This window comes from Habropoda laboriosa, unplaced genomic scaffold (genome assembly GCF_001263275.1).
Source record: "Habropoda laboriosa isolate 0110345459 unplaced genomic scaffold, ASM126327v1 scaffold11, whole genome shotgun sequence".
Lineage (NCBI taxonomy): Eukaryota > Metazoa > Arthropoda > Insecta > Hymenoptera > Apidae > Habropoda > Habropoda laboriosa.
The window spans coordinates 316,103-341,921 of NW_017100150.1; the positions used below are offsets into that span (position 1 = coordinate 316,103).

General features: G+C 31.9%; 2 protein-coding genes across 3 annotated transcripts in view; both read left to right on the forward strand.

Annotated features, from left to right (window-relative positions):
* LOC108574802 (signal recognition particle 54 kDa protein) overlaps nucleotides 1-10,957 on the forward strand; it is an 11,817-nt gene extending 860 nt beyond the window's left edge. The window contains exons 2-9 of one of the 2 annotated variants that reach the window (XM_017937449.1): nucleotides 98-274; nucleotides 4,639-4,868; nucleotides 6,080-6,230; nucleotides 8,318-8,466; nucleotides 8,619-8,880; nucleotides 9,019-9,127; nucleotides 9,433-9,699; nucleotides 10,794-10,957. In XM_017937449.1, the coding sequence (XP_017792938.1) occupies nucleotides 98-274; nucleotides 4,639-4,868; nucleotides 6,080-6,230; nucleotides 8,318-8,466; nucleotides 8,619-8,880; nucleotides 9,019-9,127; nucleotides 9,433-9,699; nucleotides 10,794-10,891 (1,443 nt within the window). In that variant the 3' untranslated portion in view covers nucleotides 10,892-10,957. Of the gene's footprint in view, nucleotides 1-97; nucleotides 275-3,857; nucleotides 3,914-4,638; nucleotides 4,869-6,079; nucleotides 6,231-8,317; nucleotides 8,467-8,618; nucleotides 8,881-9,018; nucleotides 9,128-9,432; nucleotides 9,700-10,793 lie in introns of those variants that run through there. The other variant, XM_017937457.1, reaches the window with a different exon arrangement.
* An 8,864-nt stretch (nucleotides 10,958-19,821) lies between these two features.
* Nucleotides 19,822-25,819, forward strand: part of LOC108574567 (coagulation factor XII) — a 6,779-nt gene continuing 781 nt past the window's right edge. The window contains exons 1-7 of the mRNA XM_017937180.1: nucleotides 19,822-19,909; nucleotides 21,489-21,865; nucleotides 22,404-22,578; nucleotides 22,663-22,811; nucleotides 23,799-24,137; nucleotides 24,478-24,632; nucleotides 25,486-25,769. Coding sequence (XP_017792669.1) covers nucleotides 19,822-19,909; nucleotides 21,489-21,865; nucleotides 22,404-22,578; nucleotides 22,663-22,811; nucleotides 23,799-24,137; nucleotides 24,478-24,632; nucleotides 25,486-25,769 — 1,567 coding nt within the window. The remainder of the gene's footprint in view (nucleotides 19,910-21,488; nucleotides 21,866-22,403; nucleotides 22,579-22,662; nucleotides 22,812-23,798; nucleotides 24,138-24,477; nucleotides 24,633-25,485; nucleotides 25,770-25,819) is intronic.

The following is a 25,819-nucleotide window of genomic DNA, read 5'->3' on the forward strand; positions in this document are numbered from 1 at the left end:
GAAAATTATTTATGAAAACTAATATATTTAAAGGTAAAAATATTTTTCTTGTTGATGTTTTATTCTTCTGTATAAATTTCTTTTGTGTTATTTGTAGGTTCTTAATTCTATGCTAAAAGAAATATGTGCGGCATTACTTGAAGCAGATGTTAACATTAGGCTCGTCAAAGAGCTAAGAGAAAATGTGCGTCGGGTCATTGATTTTGATGATATGGCCGGTGGTCTAAATAAAAGGCGAATGATCCAAAGTGCTGTATTTAAAGAACTTGTAAAGGTAAGTAATTTGTTTACTATTTGAAAGAAAATATTGAAAAATAATTTTACTTATTATTTGAAAATGTCTTGCCCTTTTTTAAGTAAATTTATTATTTATTTATCAATAAAGCTCTCTGCTACATTTCTATTACACATCATATCAGGACATAATCGCATCTGCTATAGTTGAAATGATTTGATTATTCTATTTGTATTTCATAAGACTCAGCCAGGGAATACCTCTGACTGAAAACTGTTTTGGACTAAAGCTAGTGATTAGAGAAGTAAACTGAACAACAAAGTTCTATAAGCATAATATTAAATAAAATACTTATTGAGATAATTTGATGAAAGATTAACAGATACTACTTACACTGTAAAACTACAGTAATTGTTTTAAAAACATGTGTATAAAGGTCAATTTACTGCAGGAATTATTGATAAATTCATTAAACCATATGATGCCAATTTTAAAACTATTAATGTTGTACACAACACTTGATTCATCATTATAACAATGTATATTAATTACATTCATCCACAGAAGACATTTGTAAAATTGAGCTTTAACTCCAAGTTTTAGCAATGACAAATTCTTTCCATGGTCAAATTCCAGTACAGAAACGTATACATTATTTTCATGGATTTTTTTTATAAAATTTTTTTTAATTAATCTGCAGCAATCTTTCAATCATGCAGCAACAGTTCTGTTTTTGTCTACATTATTTGGGCTTTGTTCTAATTGTTATTTACTAGTAAAACAAAAATCACCTACATTACATAGTTCAAGGTTGTTTAAAAGAGTATGGAGCATTTTCTCAAAAATACTGAAAGAATATATGATACTTCATTTGATATGTTTATTCAAATTTTTTGTTACAGTATTCTTTAAACAAATTGTACAAACATTTTATATTCAGATTGAATGTACACTTTTATGTCAACCTTACTATGGTTTTACAAGCAGGTGAAATAGTAAATTGCAAATTTTCAAAATGCTGATTTCTTTTTAAAAGATAATTGCGAAATTTCAGGTAGGGAAGATTATATTAAATTATATGCGTTAATCCACAATCAATTGTCTGCAATCGTATTTAAGAATATAATAGAATACACGTGATATACTGTGAAATTTGTTGATAATCGCAAAATATTTTGCAATATTAATGAATAAAGTTTTAATGATGTATGTAAAAAACAGTGTGTCTGTAATGTTACAGCATTTATAGAATATAGTGTGTGAAATCTGTCTGTTTTAATTGTTTTTACCATAAGTATCACCTATTAGAATGCTACATATACAATAAAAAATTGTAAAAGTGAACTGTTAAACAATTTTGTATTAATATTGTATTGATATTTGTATTATATTTTATTACATTGTTGTATGTATTGTTTTATAATTGTATTAATATTTTATATCAAAATCCAATCCACTGGACAAAAAAGATTAATGATATTTTTTATTGAATTATTTTTATGATAAATACTATCCATGACAACACGATATATAGAATATAATATTATGAAAACCATTTTTGCATATTCTTTTGGATTAAAAAGTTTACTAGAAAAACGTAATATGGAAATTAATTTGGAACAGAGTAAACAGAGAAGAAAAAAAATTTTAACCCCAGATGAAATCGAACCACGGACCATTCGTTTACTATGCTATAGCTATAGCCATTACGCCAAGCGATCTGCTTAATTTGGCCGCTTGCTTCCAAGCTTCTTTGCGCCCCAATGACTGAATTCAACCTTTATTATTTAATATCTCATAAACTATTGAATGTCTACACCCAGAATTAGACGAAGGATATTTAAATAGATTGTTTACTTATTAAATGAAATTTACCATTTTAAACATTACACGTTGACTACCTCAAGATAGATAGAGATGAATGAAGTGAAGAGCGGGATAAGGACGAATGCAGGGAAAAGGAATGGAAGAAAGAGTATATGAGGAAAAAACAAGAGAAACTGGGAAGAGATGTGGAAAACAGATAAGAAGAAGAACAAAGGGAAAGCGGTCATAATGAAGTATAGAAATAAAGGGAACTTTTTAAAGGAGGAGGTTATGCTCCGGAAGCAGTGGAAACAACGGCAAGCGAGGGTGGTGTTTTGAGACTGGAACTGGAAAGAAGAGGTAGAGAAGTACAGAAGCAAGAGGAAGAAAGTAGGATATAACGAAAATAGCATACAAATATTAATATAAGGAGGGGAAGGTACAACATGTGGTTTGTACAAGATTAGTGTAGATAAAGTTGTGTACTATATAAATATTAATATAAGGTTTGCGTTTAAAATGGAAGTTTACTCCTATGAGTATGTATGCGTGCAATGTACTACAATAAGCTATAAATTGGATAGTGTGTCTATGGTCAAAACGACTATACCGCTAAGATGGTCGATCTGTACGAGTGTTTTTAAATTTACTATGTTTTGTTACATTAGCCTCTAAAAAAGGGATCTTTTGAATACATTTACTCTATAAAATGCGTCGTGCGTTATGAAATCGCGATAGGTCAAAAGGAAAAAGTGAAATACAAGCAGTTTACAACAAGACATCTCAAAAGTCACACATAATTTAAAAATTGCGCCTTTACCTTTGTGATTTCTTTTTCACATGTATTACATTATTACATATTGCTTACTATAAAATTGATAAGAGACTACAATCTAACGGAGTATTGTAAAACAATCTATTTAATCTTAAACGCATAAATTTTTAATAATAGTATAAATACTTCTTATTATTATATTTATGTGTATTTTTTTGTTAATCTCTTTTGCTATTATTATTCTTTGTTTTCAAACATTTTCATTAATGTCTATATCATTAAAATTATTATTATTTGATTAATTACGAATTACGAATGTTCACATCAAGCATGTTCAAACTAACTTTCAAAACTTAGGGTGCTTCCCCCACTACCTATCCCATTAGTGTGATACAATGTTACCGACTGTGCAATATAAGAAGTTACACGACGAACTTCATCTCTCGTTGAATTTGAACATGCCTGATTAAAATTTTTGTTTAAATATGAAAAAATGATTAGAAGCGTGGCCAGATGATTCAAGGACGTGCGTCTTGCGGTAATAAAAAAAGCTTCTTCCCAGGTCTTCTTGATTTTATAGTTCTCGACATTTTTAGCACAATACCACCTGTTTCTTTTTATCACGCGAGACATATTGCAGCCGACATCGGGACAAGTTTAACGATCTATGACATTGCGATTTTGAAATGACATTGGATAGTAAAGAATTAACGTGGAATCGTTTTTCGGTTTTTGAGAAAGTTAATAAATACTGTTATTTGCTTTTCGCGTACAATCGTCATTCGGAAACTGAAATTTCTTACTTTGTCTACTGAAATCTACCAAATTGCTAAAATATCGATTGTTGTCGATCAGTATGACTCCGATCATTCGAAGGATGTTTCAGTGTAGTAACGATTAGTAATGTAGTATCAATACCGTGGCTATCCAGCCCATATAATGCTCGCAAAATACGTAACGTATTAAGTGACATGTTCTCCAATAGATGGATTGGACGTGGATGAAACATTACCTGGCTGCTGAATTATCACCGCTGGATTATTTTTCGTGGGGGACTTTGAAATGAATCGTATATACAGCGATGTTATGTAGCGATGGTATGTAGCAAGAACGAACTAAGAATGCATATCGTAATATAAACTAAAGAAGTGTAAAACACGTCATTCACTTATCCCATTTGTCGTGTACGTAAGTGTATTGTCGTGAGGGGTCAACATTTTTTAGCATCTAACGAAGTAAATCGATTCATTTGCGCCTCGTTCCTCATTTTTCTTTTCTTTTCATTTAAACATGATTTATACTGTTCAAGGTCATTTCACGGTTATCACATTACTGACAGTGTACTGTGATTTTTAGAGGTGTAGATGATGCGAATTAGCGTATCTCTTCACCAGCAAAAGATTCTAATTCGCGTCTCCCGTTAACAATGTATTATGATATCATAGGTCATTGAACTGGTTTCTCGTCACCGGTTACAGTGTCACCTAATAAAAAACGAGCGGAAGGTAACGACGATGACCTTGAAATGATCTTAAAAATGACCTTGGAGAAATTTGTTTTATTATTACTAGATGCACGTCCTTGAACCATGTAACTCTCGTTTAATTTTTTTCGTATCTTCACTAACAGCGGAAGTAATTACGATATTCATAGTAAGGGGAACATCCTGTTGTACTCCTATGTAAGAAATGTTTTGCATTCGTCTTATAAACATTAATATTCTACAATATATCGTACATTGTATTTCAGACTCTTCATTACATTGTTCTTGAATTTTTTGAAAGGCTTTCTTTTTTAATACAATCCGACTGTTTTATTGTAGTTAATTGACCCTGGAGTGAAAGCTTATCAGCCAATAAAAGGACGACCAAATATAATTATGTTCGTTGGTCTACAAGGTTCAGGAAAGACAACTACTTGCACAAAACTTGCTTATCATTATTTAAAGAAAAACTGGAAAGCCTGCTTAGTTTGTGCCGATACCTTTCGTGCTGGCGCATACGATCAGATAAAGCAAAACGCAACGAAAGCAAGAATTCCGTTTTATGGAAGGTGAGTAATGATTGGAAAATTATTTACAATCTTAAATAAATAAGTGAAAAATACAAATAAATAACATTACTGTTACTGTTATTAAAATTAAAATTACTATCGTATTTTATGTATAATTGTTCTTTGTAATCTTCTTTAAAGATATTCTCAATATTGTCAAGAATTAAAATTCTTTGGCTTTAAAAGTGGATATGTAAATTATGAGTCCAACGTAGAGAGGTCGTGAGAAGGGCGAGAGCTTCTTTTTGAGCGGAATTTGCTTTAAATTGTAGTGATTATGTATAAAAGGGTAAAACTGTAAAATATTAGGAAATTTCGAATAGTGTTTATAACAGAAATAATTTTTCTAAGCATCAAAATTTTAATGTCGGTACTAATAGTCTTCGTTTCTTATTACAATATATTTGTAATATACTATATGGAACTTTCGTTTAAAGGACTCCTGATAACCGAGCGATGTCTGTTACACGTATGTTAATTATTAGGTTTAGGGCTAATAATGATCAATACCTTTTTTTACTCAGAATTCAACTTTGTTCGATATTTTGGCGTAAAAAGTATAGCATTCCATTGAAAATAACGAAGTTGACCTTGAAATCTCCGAAAAGCCTTCATCTATAATAAAAGTACATACACTACGTAATGTGCCCCTGCAAACCATGCAACTCTTGCATAAAACAAATTTTTCATACAACGCATACTTTAGAAATTGTTCGAGAAATTACGTGGACCGCCCTATATGTATAAGTACAACTTCCGACCCAAGTCTGATAGGTCCTCGGTGTCTAAAGCACGGGTCTCCTAAATAGGTAGCCTTCCTGACGAATCCAATCGGAGACCCAGAACGAAGGCACACAACCTTTCCTTTTCCGCCTATCTCATTTCTCCCTTTTTCAAAATTTTTGATTTACATGGGGGAAATCTTGCATAGACACCCCGCCTCTCTTGGGATCTCATCCCTCCTGCCTAACAATCACCGCCAAAAAGTCATCTCTTCCCGAGTGTGAAATGCTCAGCCAAATCTGGGCACCACACGTTCCTATTCGCGTGAGAACGTTAAAGATACGAGCTATAATAACTATACAGGTCGACGTGTATGATATGTCATTTTTATATGCACTTTTCGTTTCACTTCGTTCCTTGGATGCAAATAATAATAATGTTGCATGGTAAATAACGTTATAATAATGCTGAACAAATTTGTTATCTAGCTATACAGAGGTGGACCCAGTCACAATAGCACAGGATGGTGTAGAAATGTTTAAAAAAGAAGGTTACGAAATCATTATTGTTGATACCAGCGGTAGACACAAGCAAGAAGAATCCCTGTTCGAGGAGATGCTTCAAGTTGCAAATGCAATTGTAAGTAATTTAATAGTTACTCGTATTTTCTGTGAAAAAAAAACAAAAACAGATCAGTAATAGCGATTTCAGCATGCTATCGTTAAAGATCATTCAAGGTCACTGAACATAGTAAAACAGTTATTATTACTTTAGAATTGTGGAACCGCGGATACATCTTATCATCGCTGGATTTATTCTAGCAAATGCTGTAATTCATTGACTCTTACTTTTATGTAAATAGACAGTTTTGCCGCAATGTTTACGTTCTAATAATACATTATGCCCAGTTACGAACGTAAACGTTGTGGCAATTAACGACATTGCGTGGAATATCAGTAGTCAGTATCGATTTAATTTCCGAGTCAAATATCACCGTGATAATCAAGATAAAAGTTTTCTTTTAAAGAAGAAATGGATAGGATCAAAATTCAATAATAGCCTTGTATGCTGAACGGTATCCGAATCGTACACATCCTTCGCACCGAATATTTCAGAGATTGTATAAAAAAAAAAAAGTAAGAGAAACCGGAAGTTTGACTACACATAAGTCACTAATCATCGAAAATGGACAATCGATGAAACAAACGAAATTGGCGTACTTGCGATGGTAGCTCGTAATCCACAGATTAGTTCTCGACAAATTGAAAGCGAGTATGCTATCGGCAGAAGGAACGTGCTATGAATCCTTGTTACCATTGGTACCATATTAGTCTCCATCAAGATTTTCTCAGTACGGATTTTATGAATCGTGTCGCATTTTGCCAATGGAGTCGACATGAAATACGAAACGAACGCAACATATTTTTCTTCAATATTGTTTACCGATGAAGCTACATTTACTAACCACGGAAATCTAAATCCGCATAACATGCCACACTAGTCTGTCGAAAATTCACGTTGGTTACGATAAGTTGAGCATCAATGTGAATGGGTAGTTAACGTGTAGACCGTATTTTATCGATGGGACCCTTACTAGCGAAAGATGCGAATATTTTATAAGAAATACATTGGGGAATTTATTAGAAAATGTACCACTAAACGTTCGCCAAACAATGTGGTTACAGCACGACGGATGTTTAGCACACATTATGCTCGGAGAATAAGAGACACATTCAATGAACTGTACCTAAATTGATGGATAGGACGTGAAGGATCAGTTTCGTGGCTAAGTTGTTCTCCAGACTTAATCCCATTAGAATTCTTTCTCTGGGAAGCACTCACAAATGTTGCCTATCAAGAAATACCGACTACATACAGCGGAAAATATGAGACAACAGATTACTGCAGCATGTGCTGGAATAAGTTCAGAGGCAATAAAACGTGATTCAGCGTTACAAAGATTGCAACTTTGCATCGACACAAATGGTCAACACTTCGAACATCTCCTGTAATGTAAGAAAATTTCTTTTACCACCACATTTGACCTTGAATGACCTTTAATGATAGCATGCTGAAATCGCCACAATAGCGGCTATCACACAGTGATAAAAAAAAAATATTGCAGCCCATTCAAAAAAATTGAGATGACCTTGAAATCTTCTCTATGCATCTGTCCACATAAAAAGTATTTACGTCACATTGTGTTCCCCTCTATATTGTGCAAGTTTTGTATATAACATTTTTCCATATTATTACAAATAACAAAAATATTCCAGGTGGACGAAATTTTTGCCCCACCTTGTATATCATAAATGTTAAGAACGAAAGAGCGTTGTTTATTAGATTTTTTACAACTTTGATAATTGCTATTTAATATTTTGGAAACAATTTAAATTTGTAAGTTTTAATAATTTAATTCTTTAAAACTAACGATAAATATCATTTTGATTGAATGAAACAAAATGTATGATCACGGAGATAAGGTTTTATAAATTAATGTGGAACGCTTAAAAATTTTTCATTTTCAAACAAAATATGCGCTGTTCCTACATATAACAGAAACTTAGTTTACATTTTCTGAGCATTATTAAACATAACTATATCTCAATGAAAAATAGGTGACATTATTAATTCTCTTTTAAAATCAAATGATTTGACGTAATTTTTATGTATTAAAATTTTTTTTTATTTTCTAAATAATAAATACAGATTTTTATTATTTTTAGCAACCAGACAATATAATTTTCGTAATGGACGCAACAATAGGTCAGGCTTGTGAAGCTCAAGCAAAAGCTTTTAAGGAACGTGTTAATGTTGGTTCTATCATTATCACAAAACTTGATGGACACGCGAAAGGTGGAGGTGCTCTTTCAGCGTAAGTTTTCATAGTCTCTAAATAATTTATTTGAACTTTTGTAAAATATCTTGAAGAGAACATTTGTACTCTTATAAGCTTGTGTTTGTGTGTACAATAATAAAAAAAGATAGTAGTAATAACTACGCCAACAATCGTAATTATTTCTGTAGGGTTGCTGCAACACAAAGTCCAGTAATCTTTGTAGGTACTGGAGAACACATAGATGATTTAGAACCCTTTAAAACAAAACCGTTTATTAGTAAATTATTGGGTATGGGTGACATTGAAGGGCTTATAGACAAAGTAAATGAATTAAATCTTGATGATAATGAAGAACTACTTGAAAAAATCAAACATGGTCAATTCACCTTGAGGGACATGTATGAACAATTTCAGAATATTATGAAAATGGGGCCGTTTTCTCAATTAATGGTAAGGTCTGTTCCGTTATTTTATTTTATCAACTAGTTCAACTAGTACCTTTAATATTTTCTATGACTTGTATTGAAGTTTCTATAATATGAATACTATAAATACGAAATTTTTTATATACAATTCTTTGTTAAACAGGGTATGATTCCTGGCTTCAGTCAAGATTTCATGTCGAAAGGTACAGAACAGGAGTCTATGGCAAGATTAAAACGTTTAATGACCATCATGGACAGCATGAATGATGCAGGTTATTTTTTATCTTTCAATTAAATACACCTATTACATTTGTAAATTGACCTGGATTATATTCCAAATTGGAAGATTTAATTTTATTATACTTTTTCGGAAATTCTATTTGTATCCTGTTATAGGAAATAACATTTCGATAAGTTATTTTTAATAAATTACCGATGTTATTTTAAACAATTTAATCAGTAGCATAATTACCTGATGAAGGAAAGGTCTGGATTATATATTAGTGTTAATTTATTTTTTGTTAATTATATAACTTACAATTTTTAAATAAAAAAAAAACTGAATTAATATTTATAGAATTGGACAACAGGGATGGTGCAAAATTGTTCAGTAAACAACCGGGTAGAATAGTAAGAGTAGCTCAAGGCTCCGGAATGACTGAAAAGGAAGTCAAAGATTTAATTACACAATACACAAAATTTGCAGCAGTTGTAAAGAAAATGGGAGGTATTAAAGGATTATTTAAAGCAGGAGATATGACTAAAAGTATCAATTCTACACAAATGGCAAAATTAAATCATCAAATGGCAAAAATGATGGATCCTAGGGTTTTACAACAAATGGGTAAGCAATACTTTTCTAGCGGTAGAGTATGGCAGAAGGAAAGAAATAGAGCGAGGAGAGAGGAAAGAAAGAGGAAGGAAAGATACATTTCGTCTTGGGTCTGCTAATGGTCTCCTCAGTTAAGCTCAAGTTCAATAATTCAACATAAAGTTAATATTTATTTCTGTTTCTATTTTATTTTTATTTTACATTTACTTATATCACATTTATTTTTTCTCATCTTTTTTTACGTTATGTGTCTTATAAACATTCTCTCTATCTCTCTATCTCTCTTCTCTATTTTATTAGATAGTCTAACCAACTCCATTATAAATCAAATGATTATTTAAAGAGAAATGCACTGAACAAATTCATGACTATTTTTGCATTTATCTAACGTTTATGTAATTTTATTATTATTGATACAATTGAAGTATGCAATTGTTTAACAGTATAGTTACTACTTTATGTAATTAGGCTATGGTATAAATCGACCATGCAAACCTGAAAGTTCTGAAGTTCTAACAGGCGGTTGGGCCATCCCTATTACTCTACTATCCTATACTATCTTTGCTTGAGGGGAACTTTTGGTATATATAGATAGATACATCAGTGGTTCTCAATAAGCCGTCGGTAATGCGTCGGTATGTCGGCGCATAAGACGAACATTTAACAGCACCTAGGACGTTAATTTCCAAATAACTCACATATAATAAACTGTTATTGTAAAGGAAACCTCAGGAAATGTATTGATATTTTTTAAGATTTAGAAAAGTGAAAAGTAAACATTTTTTGTTATTACTGAATAATAAAAATAGTTTTCTGCACTTTACAAAATTGCAAACAAAATTCTTAACTTAATATTCCACCCTGAACCTTTAGCTTTGGTTGGTCGATCTGTAAGTTATAAGATGTTACTAGTATTGTGATAATAATTAAGTTTTAACCATTGCTAATCATCTGATACAATGATGCAAAGCACCTAAAACTTTTGAAATTATTGAATTATTGAAATTATATTGAACTATTGAAATTATAACTATGGTTTACTTTAATCAATAGCAAGATAAAAAAATTTATTATTTATTTTGGTCTAAATATTTCAATTTTTTCAGGTGGCATGTCAGGATTACAAAATATCATAAAACAACTTCAACAGACTGCAGTTGGAGGACTTGGAAATTTAACAGGTGGTTTTGGTGGAAAATCATAGAAAAAAATTGTCAGGCAGCACACTGACTGTCTTTCATATAATTCCTTGTACAACATCATTTAGTAATGAAAGAAAAAAAAAGTGAGAATGGAGAGTGAAAGAAAGCAAAGGATTTTAAGCCTTTGAGAATGATCTCTTAAAAATTTCCAGAACAGTTTAGGAGAAATTTTATGTTTACAAATCTTTTACATGTGAAGGAAATAAAAAGTGATGTTCGTTACCACATATATGCTTTTTGAACCCTTTTCCGTGTTTCTTCTGATTTTCCCTTAGTTGTCATGGCTTGGAATTGAGGACTACATGAAAAAGAGATATGTGTTCCAGAAATTGCCTGTTAATACATTTCTACCCTCTAACACTTCTGAAGCATACTGGAGACCACAGTAAGACAGAACAAGTGCGTGTGCAAGAATTAACTACTGTTTACATTCGTACAAGGGACACTCCCAATATGTATTCAATGTTCAATGTTTAATAAATTTTTATTGAGTTGACATGATTTTGTGCATTGCACTCATTATTTAAATTCTTTTTAGCAGTTAATTTTCCAAAATTATGTAAACATAATCGTGTTTGGTGTTGTTTTCGTTGCAATAAGTTCAACAATTAGATTGAAGTCATCTTATAATGATAAAATGAAAAATACAGCAATTTTATTTCTCTTATTTTAATTCGTTGATTCAACTGATGAATCATCGTTAATTCTGGGAAACAGTGGGAATAATTCCAAAATAATTTGGAAGGTTAAACTGTATATGCTGCTCTACAAGGAGTGAATGGATAGTTGAGAAAAATGACTATGAACGTGGATAAAGGAACGAGATGCTGAGATAGTAAGGGAAAGAAAGTTTTAAACAGGGAAGGTCATTTGACAGAAATGCCTATTTAACATGTTTGGTAGATTTAAAGAAAAACATGAGAGCAGAAGGATTGGCAAGGGTGAAAATAGTAGGTGAGAAAGTACATGAATTGGCGTGTGCTGCTGAAATAGTTTCAATTGCAGAGAACAAAGTTAACATAAAAAGAAGACAGCAGAATTATGTAGAGTATAGGTCGACCAAGCAAACCTGACGGTTAGGTTAGATCAGGGAGGAGTTAGGGTCAGAAAGTGAAAGATGGAGAAGAACTTGTTATATCTTCGGTGGTAATTAGCCAATCACGATCGAGTAAGGCTATCGTACTTACTCTTCTTTGAACAACGATAAGCAACGATCAAGCGTATAATATAAACCAAGCCCAAATCTAACCCATATCAAAAATATATTTATGAGTATCTCGAAAACTAAAGCCGAGCGGCGCGGTGGTTACATGTATAAGTGAAATTGCTCAGAATATTGACCTTCATACTTATTTAAAAATCATTGAAATCGATGAGGTGTGCCCGGTTCTATATAATTACCCAGTTTACTATATTTGAATCTTTTGGAAATTAACGTCCTAGATGCTGTTAAATGTTTGTCTTTTGCGCCGATCCAGGTAAAAAGACAAGGCGGACAAATAATCTTTTCACTTTCCTATTCTTTTATCAGCGCAAAACATTACCAACGGCTGGTTGATAACCATTTATCTATTTACATCAGGACTTCCCCTCAAACCGAGACAATCTAGAACCGTAAAGTAGTGGGGATTATGCGCCCACCTGTTTTCCGCTCATTTACACAGGCATGCGCGTTAGAATCTTCAGGTTTGCTTGGTCGACCTGTACAGTGTTACATTTTGTAAGTACATACATAAGATGTACATATATCAGCCATTTCACAGTTGGAATAACTCATTTTCACGATTATCAGTAATTCCCAATAATCTTGCTTTACTGAACGTAGCTTGTGAACTAACTGCTCCATTCATAATAGAACACATACATGACCCTGAAACCATGCAGGAAAACAGTAAACCACCATCCAATTTAAAGAAAAATTGTTGCAACACAAACTAAGCTGTAACTCGAAAACAAAGTCATATCGGGCATGTTTATGTGAACTTTTTTTCTTATTTTAGTGTGCTGAATCAGCCCCTGCCGTACTTTCAACATGTTACGGAACACATTGTGTAAATATAAAAAGTACGTTTATATTCAAATGAGGGATATGTTAAGCCGATTTTATTTCCATAAAATTATAATTGTATTAATTATATCTGTTAAGGATTTAAACGAGTTCGCGGCGAATGCAGAAACCGTTTCGTGTTTATGTTCTGTCGCAGCTCGTGAACGCGAACCTTTTTTTCGGCATGCCGATAAGCACGTCTCACGTCTCTTCTTTCGGAGAGAGGAAAAAACACCTTGACTCACAGAATTCACAAAACAGTTAGTCGCCTTTGTTCTGTCATCGAACATGCAACGCAAACCATCAACCGTCTCCAAATTTAATTATTGCAATAGAACGGTGTTCGAAGACCCTATTCATGGCATTTTTCCACCATCACTATCCTACCAGCTACCAAACAATTCTTAACCTAACATAACCTATTTGAATAATTGAAACACTAAAATAATAAAATAAAATAACTGAAATAATAAAATTTCATGTCAATGTTCTCGAAAAAGCAGAAATTAACATAAATCCTTATGTCGCTGAATCGAGTAGCTCGAATGTTTCGAGTATAGTTCGAATATATTTGGAGAAGATAAAAATTTCCGAGCTGCCCGACTGCATCGATTATGAATGCTTCGAATATTGTAACCTACGTGTATATTAAGAAAAGGTGTACAATAATCATCTGGTCTCCACACTATAAAAACCATAAGACACAACTAAACGCTGTACAACACAAATTTCTTAGATGCGCTGCTTAACTTGGTTAACCAATAACTGCCACTGATCATAACTATTCAGATATTCGTTCACTGAACATTACGAGCTTAGAACATAGGAGGATTGCCCTCTACTTGATTTATTTTTATAAAATACTTAACGGACATGTCTACTGTCCAAAGATTCTTGAGAGAATTAATAATAATGCACCTTTAATAATACCTCTCGATTCGAACGTATCGATGTTATTACCAGACTGTCAAATGTAACAAACAAAATTACTAGCAACATAAATTTCTTTGGCTACTTTATATCCTCTTTTAAATCAAATGTACAGAAAGCTCTTTAAGGCGGTTAAAACAATTAGACAATTATTATATAAGCATTAATGCGGTATTTCACATATGTATAAAAAGGGACCAATCCGTTTATAAAATAAAATAAAAATAAATAAATAATAATTATTTTACAATTCGAACTACTCGATTTTTCCGACTTCTCGGATTACAATTCGAACTATGTACTCGATTCTTTCCAGCCGTTCGATTGTTTCGAGCTACTCGATCTTTTCGACTTCTCGAATTACAATTCGAGTTACTCGATTCTTTCGAACAGCTCGATTTTTCAGTCTTCTCGGATCGGATCGAAAACCGAGTCTCGGCTCAGTTCGAAAATCCAACTGCTCGAATATTCGAGCATACCAGGTCGTCGCCAACCACTGGGTTCAAGAGAATATAAACGCACTTATTGTTAGTCGCAGCGACCACGAAAACACAAGCAACGTATAGGCGACTATACCATAACGTAATAATGAGCTTCGATACAGAAAAATTTATACAACGATTGTGACAACTTTCGAGTTTCTGCGTTTAATTGCCTGGTTTTTGGTCCTTCGTGGACAAAGTCGCCAGCAACTGGTCGAGAGTGCGTAACGGTTCTAATTCACATACATACATACATAATCTGTTACCATATTCGTATTATACACATATTTATGTGATATTTACTTACACGATGTGACGAAACATGTTTACAGTTTTTGCTACAGAATTAACAAAAAACGAAATGAACAATGGACGCAGGTTTCTTTTTTTACTATAATAATATAATAACATCGAAATTTTTATCCGATAAACAAATAATATAAATATTTAATAGGAATATCGTCGAGGTAATAGAACCTTGATGAACAAATTAGGAAAACTATTTTATTAGTGTGAGGAAATTTTTAGAGAGGATGGTCCAAGGAAGGTGGGTACAAGGTTGCATTTACGATTCGCATGGTAGGGAGATATCGAAGATTGGTGAATCGATATAAAAGAAGAACGAATATTAAAGCAGCGTCAGTTTTATTAACTTTCTTTTAGGTGTATCAGGTGGAAAAGTAAATTCCATTTAGTGAATCGTATTCATCCCATGCGGATCTATTGAGCACGTAGGTACTGCGAGTTTTAATTGTAATCAGTCTGGTAATTTTCAATTTTATTTGAAATTGCTTGATTTTTCATAGTTATATGCACGCTTATTCCCATTAATTTAAACTTCTAAATTTAATTTTAACTTCAAACAGGATTGTGGATAACGTAAAACCTTCTATAATATTGTTTGAAGTTTACGAAGTTATTTCTTTATGTTTTTATATTATTCTAACAAATAGTTTACGATATTTTTATTAATTTTGCAAAAAAAAAAATTACTTTAGAAATAAATTTTCTTTTATTTTAGAAATAATTTTTGTAGAAATATTTGCTCACCACTAACAAACACTCCAATATTTTTATTCGTAGTACATTGTTTAAATAACTGACTGTGCTTTCTCCAATTCAAAATTACTTTGTAAACCAGTCGTTTATTCTTACAAACGTACAGAAATTTCATAACAAATTACAAAATATAATCTACTTTGTAAGTTATATTGTCGAACTTAAGGTCGCAAGTTCGTATATATTTTCCCGACATTGCGTTGCTTGAATAAACTAATTAGTTAAAAATAAATAAGCATAAAAGATACAAAACTGAATTATAAGAAAATGTTTAAAAGTAAACGCACATAAAAGGAACGAGACTACCGATGATGGCAAGTTTAAAAAATAACTTCAAAAATAAAATTTCACATTTATTATTAAACGAAAAAAATAAAACTCTAATTCTTGTATTCACAACCACGTCGAATAGATAAAATGAATATATGAATTTAATTTCTACGCGTTATATAACAGCTGATTAGGTAACTATAGTTTTATCAATTTGAATACGTGCTTAAATAGATTCATTGCACTATAAAATACACAAATAATTTATAATGTAATGGAAAGGTTACGCTTAAAGGAAACCATAAATTAAACGAAAATTCAGTATTCCTTACAATAATCCACCGTGAATTAATCATACAGTGGATTCCGGTTAATTGGAACACATTGGGACCGGGCTAATTTGTCCCAATTAAACGGCTGCCCCAAAAAAGCGAATCTCAACAGCTAAAATCTGAACAACGTAAAAAATGAAGCCAAAAACGATTTATTAAAAAACATACAGTAATATTCGGTCTTGAATACAAATGTGTGTTTCAGCATGCAAACAAAGCTAACAATTACGTAGTGAAACGTATTTGAACTTTCAGAAAAAAACAAGTCCCATCCCATGTACGTAGGAAAACAGCATGTTCTTCTTACAATGTGCTATTTCAATTCATTCGAGTGTTAAGAATATGTGATCGGTTGACGTGTAAGGTCTTAACGTTAATTTGTAACATTGCAAAATTCGGCAAATGGTAACAGTAGTGAGGTAGTAGTTACTAATAATACGGACGAAGGAATAAGAATGAGGAAGGGAGAAAGGGAGGTAGAGAGGTGAAGTGAAACACTCTCGAGGTCGAGGAAAGAATGACGTGGGCTCAAAAATATCATTCTTGGAATGTAGGACATTAGAAAAGTAAAAATCGAGAATCTGTGTATTCCTTTCTCTTTCGATCGAAACGGCGTGACCCGGATCAGCTATTTCCGGGTGATGGCTCTTCTTTTTTCCATAAATTAAAATTAATGCTTTTCACCACTTTACCCGGACGTCAGCATTCTCATATACAACACTTTCTTCGTATATACTTAACCATGCGAATTCTCCGACTTTTATATTCGTATCTCATCTGCCTTATCAAAATGTTACAGAGAACAACTTAGCTTTCATTCACAAGGTATCACGTATGTACTCTCGCGTTCGTAAGTATCAGGACACTTCCTGAGTGTGAAGCATCCTCAATTCTACTGAAATCTATCGAAAGCTACTGAACTCTGATGAAATTTATCAAAATCTACCGAAGTCTGCTGAATTCTATTCAAATCTACTGGGTTCTATTAATATTTATCCAAGTCATTTGAAACTTACGAAAGTCTACTGAAGTCTACTAAAATGTACTGAAATCCACTAAATTTGACCAAAATCTACTAAATTTTATTAAAATCTACAGAAATCTACAAAGTTATACTAAAATCTACTTACTGAATGTGAAGCAAGCCTCTTTGGAATAACAAGTTTAATATAAAGTAATTCAACTCACAAAAGTCACAACAGAATTATTAAGATCTTAAAAAAGAATTATTCTTTCTAGAATCTCGAAGTATAACGAGTGCATATATGTACATATATACTTTTACTAATATATGACCCTAACTTTGGCGAGGAAATGTAATTTAAATCATGTAATAGTTTCTACATAAACATAATGGGTTATCTAATACTTATGAACGGCAGTATACACACATACATATATGTATATGTAAATAAATAAATATATAAATCGAATAGTTAACGAGACAATTCTCTTATCGAAAATTTTCTTCCTTTAACATCAAGCTGGAAATTCAGTATAAGCTAAGACTTCAATAACGCAATGGTACTTATTTCGCGATACTTATCGACATGAATAGTCTAATTCCCTTAGTTGAAATAAATATTCGAAATATTATCCGTTGACATTGACGCTATAATGTACGGTAATTATGGGAGAGATGCCGTACTGTGGGTATTTTAGGAATGGCGGTAACCGCACCGTTATTCACATATTATGTGTACCAATCAATTCGGTGCCTTTTTTCACAAAGCGAAAGATTTGTCGGCTCAAAACTATCATACTTTTTTAAGAGAGGGAATTCGTCAGTTACCTGACGAATGGGAAAAAAATTATCCAAAATAATGGAGACTGCTGAGAACAATAAGATTGTGTTTGATTTTTTGTAAATAAACACAGTAGTTTGTTAAAAAAGACACCGAATTAATTTGCACACTTAACATGTTCAGGACCGTTTCTTTACTTACGTTAAGTGGAAGCTAAGTCAACTGAAATGATGTCTTTGGTGTTTAAAATAGAAAAGAAGTATTTTACAATAGGTAACGCGATATCTAAAAGCAGATTATTTACTTTTCAATGAAAAATCTGAAAGAAACATGCACCATGTATGATTCTGTATACATGTGTGTAACGACTGCGGGAGAAAGAGAAAACGACAACTAAATTCAGAGAAGCACAAATGATATTGTATTGTATTTTATAATTTCAGAAAATAAAAGTGTCAAATTACTTTATTTTAACTAATTTTCTGAATGACAAGTTTAAATTGAAAATTACAAATTCTTCGAAATACAGCACCACTTCCGGAAGCGAGGCGCCCCTCCCTGAAGAAGAAAACATTGAATTTCAATGTTTTAAAGGTGACATATTTATTAAAATTTTAATTTATTATAAATACATTATAAAATTTTCCCTGACAAAATTTAGGAACACTGTCAATTTTTCAGAATAAGCGGCATCTTTCCCGTGATTACTGTAACCTCATAATTAACGAGGTTATTTAAATAACACCTTGAACTATTTATTTCGTTATTAGTGGACCGATCGAATTTTTTTCACGAACAAGTCCCTCAAGATGACTATACTATACTTATTATCACTTGTTCTCCTTGTAAGTTTTCAAGGTCACTTTCAGTTTTTTGTGCATAAACGCAGATCTATCGTAGAATGAAGTTGACCTTGAAAATTTCAAAGTAAAACAAATGATAGAAAGTGTACTATGATTAACTAACGAGTCGCTTTGAATCATATTACGCGATACAAAAATATTTTTTCGATCGTTCCACTCACTGATAAGAGAATAATTTAAGGTGATTCACCCTGTACATGTGCATACTTATATACATATGTAGAAAGGTTAATATCGCTAACTTTCACGACAATCTCACGTATTTTGATTAATGATAGAAAGCGACACACGGAAATATTTGTCACTAGATAATGTCACACATACGTAATATGATCAGCTATAAAGTAGGATGTCTGATAAGTCGTAATCACATTTAAAGAAGCCCCGAAGTCTGCTTTAAGCTGTAAATTGAAATTTATTTTTACCGCAATTATCGTAACTATCGTAGTAGTATTTTTAACTAGTATTGTTCATTTAACGTGTATTTCGATGTAAATTAATTGAAGAACTTCGGTATATATATATTTAAAATCAAAGAGGGAGCACGAAAGGTGGTGCAAAAGGTACGATAATAGCTAGTACAATGATAATGCTACATAACTTCTTAGAAACAGATGTAATAAAAGGTAATGTAACAAAAAAAAAAAAAAAGATGTTTCGTTAAAACGCATATTAACCTGTAATAAACTGACCATAAATTAAAATCTTGCGGAGAAACGGTAAATATGCACGGTAATAAAACTCTAAACCCATTTAACATTGAAAAAAGTGTATATCAAATTAGTAGTACTTAATTCTTTGATGAAATGTTAAGAAACAAGTCACTAACAAGAAACAGCAATAATATTTAGTAAATATTTCTTTAATTTTATTATTGATCACCTACACGGGATTCGATCGAAGAAATACTTTAATGCTTCAGCCTTCTCTTTACTTTTATTACAATGTTGAAGAATAGGCAGATATATTATTGTTTTTATGCTTTGCTGATTTTGTTTGAATTACTTACTTTGCGATTTTTCATTCATTTAACCAAATTCTGCTAGTTCCTACGTTTTTATAACTTTAACATAACGTTATCGCCTAAAAACTGCAGTTCTACGAATATTTACGACTGTTCTTATGACAATTGAATGAAAAGAACTTTTTAAGTGATGTTAATTACGTTACTTTTGCAGGGATACGCAGTGGAAAGACGAAAGAAATGCTTGTCGAATTATTGATATTAGTTACAACTATTTTTTCGACAAATGGATCTCCCGCCGCAGATTATTCTCAGGCTCATTACACGGGTCTGTAACATTTTGGTTTCTTTACTAAGTAATTAAAGTGCTAAAAACGTGTAACGCGAAGCAATGTTTTATTTCTTTTATGATACGCGAAAATATTAGTGTACAAATAGAAATCTCTGGCTTTTTATTTGTTTAGTGCAGTTTATTTAAACTGAAGACATGGCAATACTGTTTTAGAAATGTCTAAACAGTTTATTAGCACTAACGATTTATTAAACAATTTTGTAATAACAATTTATTGAATAACTAACTAAAAAGTTTGTTACTTATTTTTCTAAAAGTTCTAATGTATGTTCCTCCCGTTAAATCACTTCTATTTATTGCTTATGTATAGGGTGGATCGTGTGGAACAGGCCACCTATTTATCTTCTCTAACTATACTGATACGAGAGAACTTTAATATGTAACTTAAATGGTTTCAAAGGACGAATAAGGTGCAAGTAAAAATTGTTTTAGTGGAAGAAATAGAGAAAAATGAAAGGAAAATTCACATTTGATTTAAAATTGTAGAGTCCAAAGTCATTTTAATGCATGCTTAAATGCACATCAAGGTCTGCTACATCATATAGAAGAAAAGAATATATATATACATTCATGTGAAAATATATAGGCGACCTTGACAAAAACAAATTTTTCTTCCATCTTCTCCATTCTTCGAAACCATTTAAATTACGTACAAAAACTCTCTCGTACCGCCATAGCCAGAAAATCCACCCTGAAAATCCCATCCTGTTTATAAATAATAGGACACCTATTGAATATGAAGCAACCCTAAACAGTCAAGAAGAAAAAATTATTCAGTCCGGGATCTCGTAATACAAAGAGTGCATACGATAAAACTTCTGAATATCTATTTACATTTAAGGTGCTGTCATAAAAGTAAGATCCTAATAGTGTGTCATGTATTACGCCACACCAAAATTTGACGCGAAATTGAGGCTGAAAATGAGTTTTTTGTGGGTCGTTCAACTTATCAACCGCTTTCATATCATATAAAAACAACTAGTGAAACTAGTGAAAAAAATTCGTGGTATGGTCATTACGCGAAAACCATTGCAAATTTAAAAAATCTATTCAATTCATCGTCATATTGATTATAAAAGATAATGAAACTTTGTCCTCTTCTATTTCTCTCACAAATCTACCATTTACGAGAAAAACATTAACCCCTTAACTTATAGCAACGTGTGAGACTCCTGGCAGAGATTCTGGCGAAGATGTGAGACAAATAGTTACATCAATAAGAAAAATTCATTGTAATCCTAATTTTCGTTTGAATTCGTAAGACTGAAGATTACTAAATGTAATTAATTTGTAACAGATTAGCTTCTGTTACCTGATACAGTAGTAAAACAGCAAAATGGCCGACGCTTAGATGCATAGTCAGAAAAGTAATCATAAGTTAAGGGGTTAAACGGCTCAATGTAATACTAACTTCGACAGAGAAATGTAATTTAAATCGTCTAATACTTTCTGCACGAACACAATAGATGTCCTAATACTTATAAACGGCAGTGTACATGAAATAAAAGTTGGGCTTTGTATTGTTCATGATTGTTACTCTGTTTCATTCGAACAGAATTTCAAAATGTCGAACAAACAGCTGTATTTCCAAGTCCAGAAGAACAGCAAGTGTTATTCGAACCTCCTCAAGATCAGCTAGCGTTAGTCGAACCCCCTCAAGATCAGCTAGCGTTAGTCGAACCCCCTCAAGATCAGCTAGTGTTCTTTCATACTCCCAAAGAACAGAAAGTGGCATTCCACGATGACGAGCATCAAATCAATGGAGAGTCAGTCAATGAAGATTATTTCCCTTCTGGTAATTCAGAAGCCTCGGAACAAACTGGTTTTACAATTAGCTGCACCGGAGAGAACAGACTATGCGTCGATAAAAATGACTGCCTAAATGGTTATATTCGCTTTGACAAAAGTGCCGCTTATTCTTCATTTGCTAAGGTAACATTTTATTTTATGTTTGTTCATTTTTTCTTTTTTAGCGAAACGATCATTTACTCGTAGAAATGAATTTTACTTGAAGTAATTTGTAATTACAATAAGTTAGGATAAATATTTTTATTATTTTGCAATTTTAGTTTCAATAATAATGAAGAAATATATTAACAAAAAATTGTTCCTATTTATTTCTTTACTTATGTAATAATTCTGAAATAGCGATGATGTTTAATATTCTTTATGTCTTAATTTGAAATGTTTTTGTATATTTATTTACGTCGACAGTTTTCGAAACAAATTTAGATTCGGTGCACTTTCTTACAAGCTTAAATGTCGATTTACAAAAAATCGAACAGAATTTAAATTTTCAAAATGATCTCCATTATTTTGAACGACTTTTTATCCATTTATTGGGCGACTGACGAATTCCCTTTCTGAAAAAGTATGGCGACTTTCAGTCGATAAAGTCTTCCAGACTTTCTGAAAATAGGCACCGACTTAATTTGAACACCTAATAAATTACTTTAATTTTTTCACGAAGGTTCAACAGTGTCGAGTTCAGAATCAAGTTTGTTGCACAATTGATACGTCCGAAGGCAGTGCAAAACAAGATGATAACAATATAGTCTTTCAAGATGATCAGTCAGCTATAAAGAGTAGCGGGGTTGCAGTACCCAGTGACAATTCTGGACAAGATATTGGGTCTTCCTCGCTAAGTATATCAAATTATTATTTCAACTTATCATAATATATTTCCGTTATTTATCGTATTTCTTTGTTAAAACATTAAAAACCTTCAGCCGACTTTGAAACCGCGATACCTATGCAGCTTGGCTGTGCAGCAGCTCTTCTTTGCGTTGAAGAACAATTTTGTACCATGGACGGTACGATTAGTCCACAGCCTGTTGCGTTATCGAGTAAACAAATCCTCCGACGTGTACCACTGAGCGTAAGTAAAGATGGAACAACCAAAAATGTTGTTACATTAATTGTACTATTTTCGAAATGCATTTATATGCTTACGAGAAAGAAGTATTGAAGAATATCTATAAACAGATCATTTTCGAAATATTTTAAAATATAGTATACAGTTTCTTATTTTTGCAAAGTAAATGATGTTGAGTAATTTTTATTTTATAAAATAAATTATATCAATTAAAATGTTCAAGATACAGTGAAGCGGAGATTTTTCTCACAATCTTTGATTAATGTTAATTTTCAATATTCCAAAAAGAACGTCGATGAAATACAAAATTAACGATGAAACAATGAAATTATGCAATATATGTTTAAATTTAAATTCACACGTACAGTAGACACTTCGTATAACGAAAATTCGCATAACGAAATAAAAAATTTTTGATTCCAAATTTTTAGACTCTAATAAAATTGTTACACGCATTCTTTTTTCAACTTCATTCTAATTATACCAGAGCTCCGTTCAATACTATAGTTCGACAATATTTACACACAAAGTAGTAAAATATCTCGTTCAATTGAAGAAGCACACATTACGATTTCATATAATACGTGCCGTTTTTCAATAATACAAATAACAATAATCTAATATTAACGAAATTTCAAGTAATGAACAAACACCTCCAATTTTCTTCAATTTTATTTTACAATGGAATGAAAAATATACTACTCTAGCAATGCGAAAGATACATTTTATATCTTCTATCTACAATAAAACCATTGTAACAGAAAACACATGGTGAAAATTTAATTAGGTAGCATCGATATTCATTTGAGCGCGAAAGAATTTGAAATAAAAGTAAATTATAATGCATCAATTTTTTATTTCTTAATGTATGGATAAAAATACTTGAAAATTAAGATTCCTATTGAAACTTCAAATTTGGCCCGTAAAAGCGAACGTATCTAATATATACTGTCGTTAATTGCACAAATGTCATTACTGTATTTTTTACAGACTTGCAAAAATCCAAAAAATGAAATAATTGGGAAATGTTGCCGAGATCCAAATTACGTTGATCCTTGGCCAACAAACAATCTTCCAGAAAATTATAGTGGTGGATTTGACGAAAAAGGTTTCCCAACGTTTCTGAATCTTGCTAAGGTAAAACCTCCTATAAAAACAATTTCAAACTCTCAGCCTGCACAACAGCAGGAAACAAAACCAGAGCCCACGTTGGTACCAGAAAATTCGAATGTTTTTACAAAAACCTTAATACCCCCAAGTGATGATAGGCGTGTGAGAAATAATTTGAATGTACAAGTATCAAAATTGAAATGCGGTGTTAGAAATAAGGTAAGTACGATACAACCTGTGTTATATGGATATCAATTATATATTTGCCGCGAGCTTCCACCTCGATCATTTACTCGTGAAATTTTCAGTCCAAGGTCATTTCAAAGTCATGTTGTGATACGCGATTCAATGCGTTTCGATGCCACCTTTCTCTTGGTAAACAAAACAAAATTATGACCTTAAGATGACCTTCAATCCAATAACCTAATTTCCCTCCTGAAATGCAATAATCTTTCCGAAGCATTTGTTTGTATCTTTACAAATGAGAAAATAATTAAGGGTGGTAGAGATAGGTGGGACTGTATAAGTAAGGTGTATTTAAAGGAATTTTCTGTGTCAGGTTTTGGAACAATCAAAAATAGAAGAATCAGTAACATCTTTTGCTGAAATTCCGTGGCAAGCAATGGTTTTGCATTTAGCAGAAAGAAAAATTCTCTGTTCCGGTGCTCTAGTTGGTACTGAACATGTATTAACAGCAGCTAACTGTGTTGAAAGGTAAATGTTATGTTAAATGTAAAAACGATGCAACATTAGATAAATAAGTAAACAAATAAAAAAAGTAATAGTAATCAATTACATAGTAAAACACAAAACTGAGTACACCGATACAACTTCACTTGTTTACATTATGAAAATAAGTTTCTAGACCTAATGTTACTTAAACATTCTTTGTAAAAAAATTCAGAGATTGTCAAAGTAGCATTTCAATGAAAAAGTACTGTTTGATCTTTAAATTTGAGTTTATTAACTGAAATGAAGTCTGTTATAAAAATTACAGATTAATATTTCTTTATTTCATATATTAATTTATGCATGAGACACAATTATTGTTCAGTTTGGTGTTTATAATGTAACAAATAGAAACAATTTGGAAACAAAGGAAAGCAGCTATGGAAACTGTTAGCTTCTACTTTTTGTTATGCTTTTTACAACGTAGTAAACTTTATAATGCAAATACAACTATTTTATTACACTTATTTCTTATTTGTATTGTATGTTCTTTTGTTATTAACAAGTCTACTTTTTGTTAATATGTGTAGTTATTTTAAAAATTTCTGTATGCATTTATTTTTGCTATTTTTTCTTTTATCACAATCTTATTTGAAGAAAACAAAAACCTAATGGAAAGCTCACGATATTAAGAATGCTTTTAGTATTTCCCGGCTTTTTGGTGTTTTGCAAAATACAATTACCTTTCAGTATCTTTGACGAGCTAGAATTTAGAAATGTAATATAAATATACTTGTTAATTGTTTTTCATATTTCGTTATATTTAATTCCTATTTTTTTTAGTAATTAATATAAACAATTTCAAATAACCTTTTATACTTTTTTTTTATTACATAAGCCTTTCACCAAGTGATATTTCAATAAAGTTGGGTGAATGGAAATTGGGATACGAATTACAGCACGAGGAACCACTACCTTTTGAAATCATTAACGTATCGTCCATCAGTCTACATCCTGGTTATACGCGAGGACTTGGAGAACATGACCTCGCGATATTGCATCTTGAAAGAGCAGCAACCCTCAATGTTCATGTAAATCCTATTTGTTTACCCGAAATAAATGAATTAGTACAAAACAATAGACAATGCATCGCTACTGGATGGGGAAAGTCCATTCTTCAAGGTAATCAAATAATAAATATTGTCTAACGCATTATATCTATTAACCTTTCG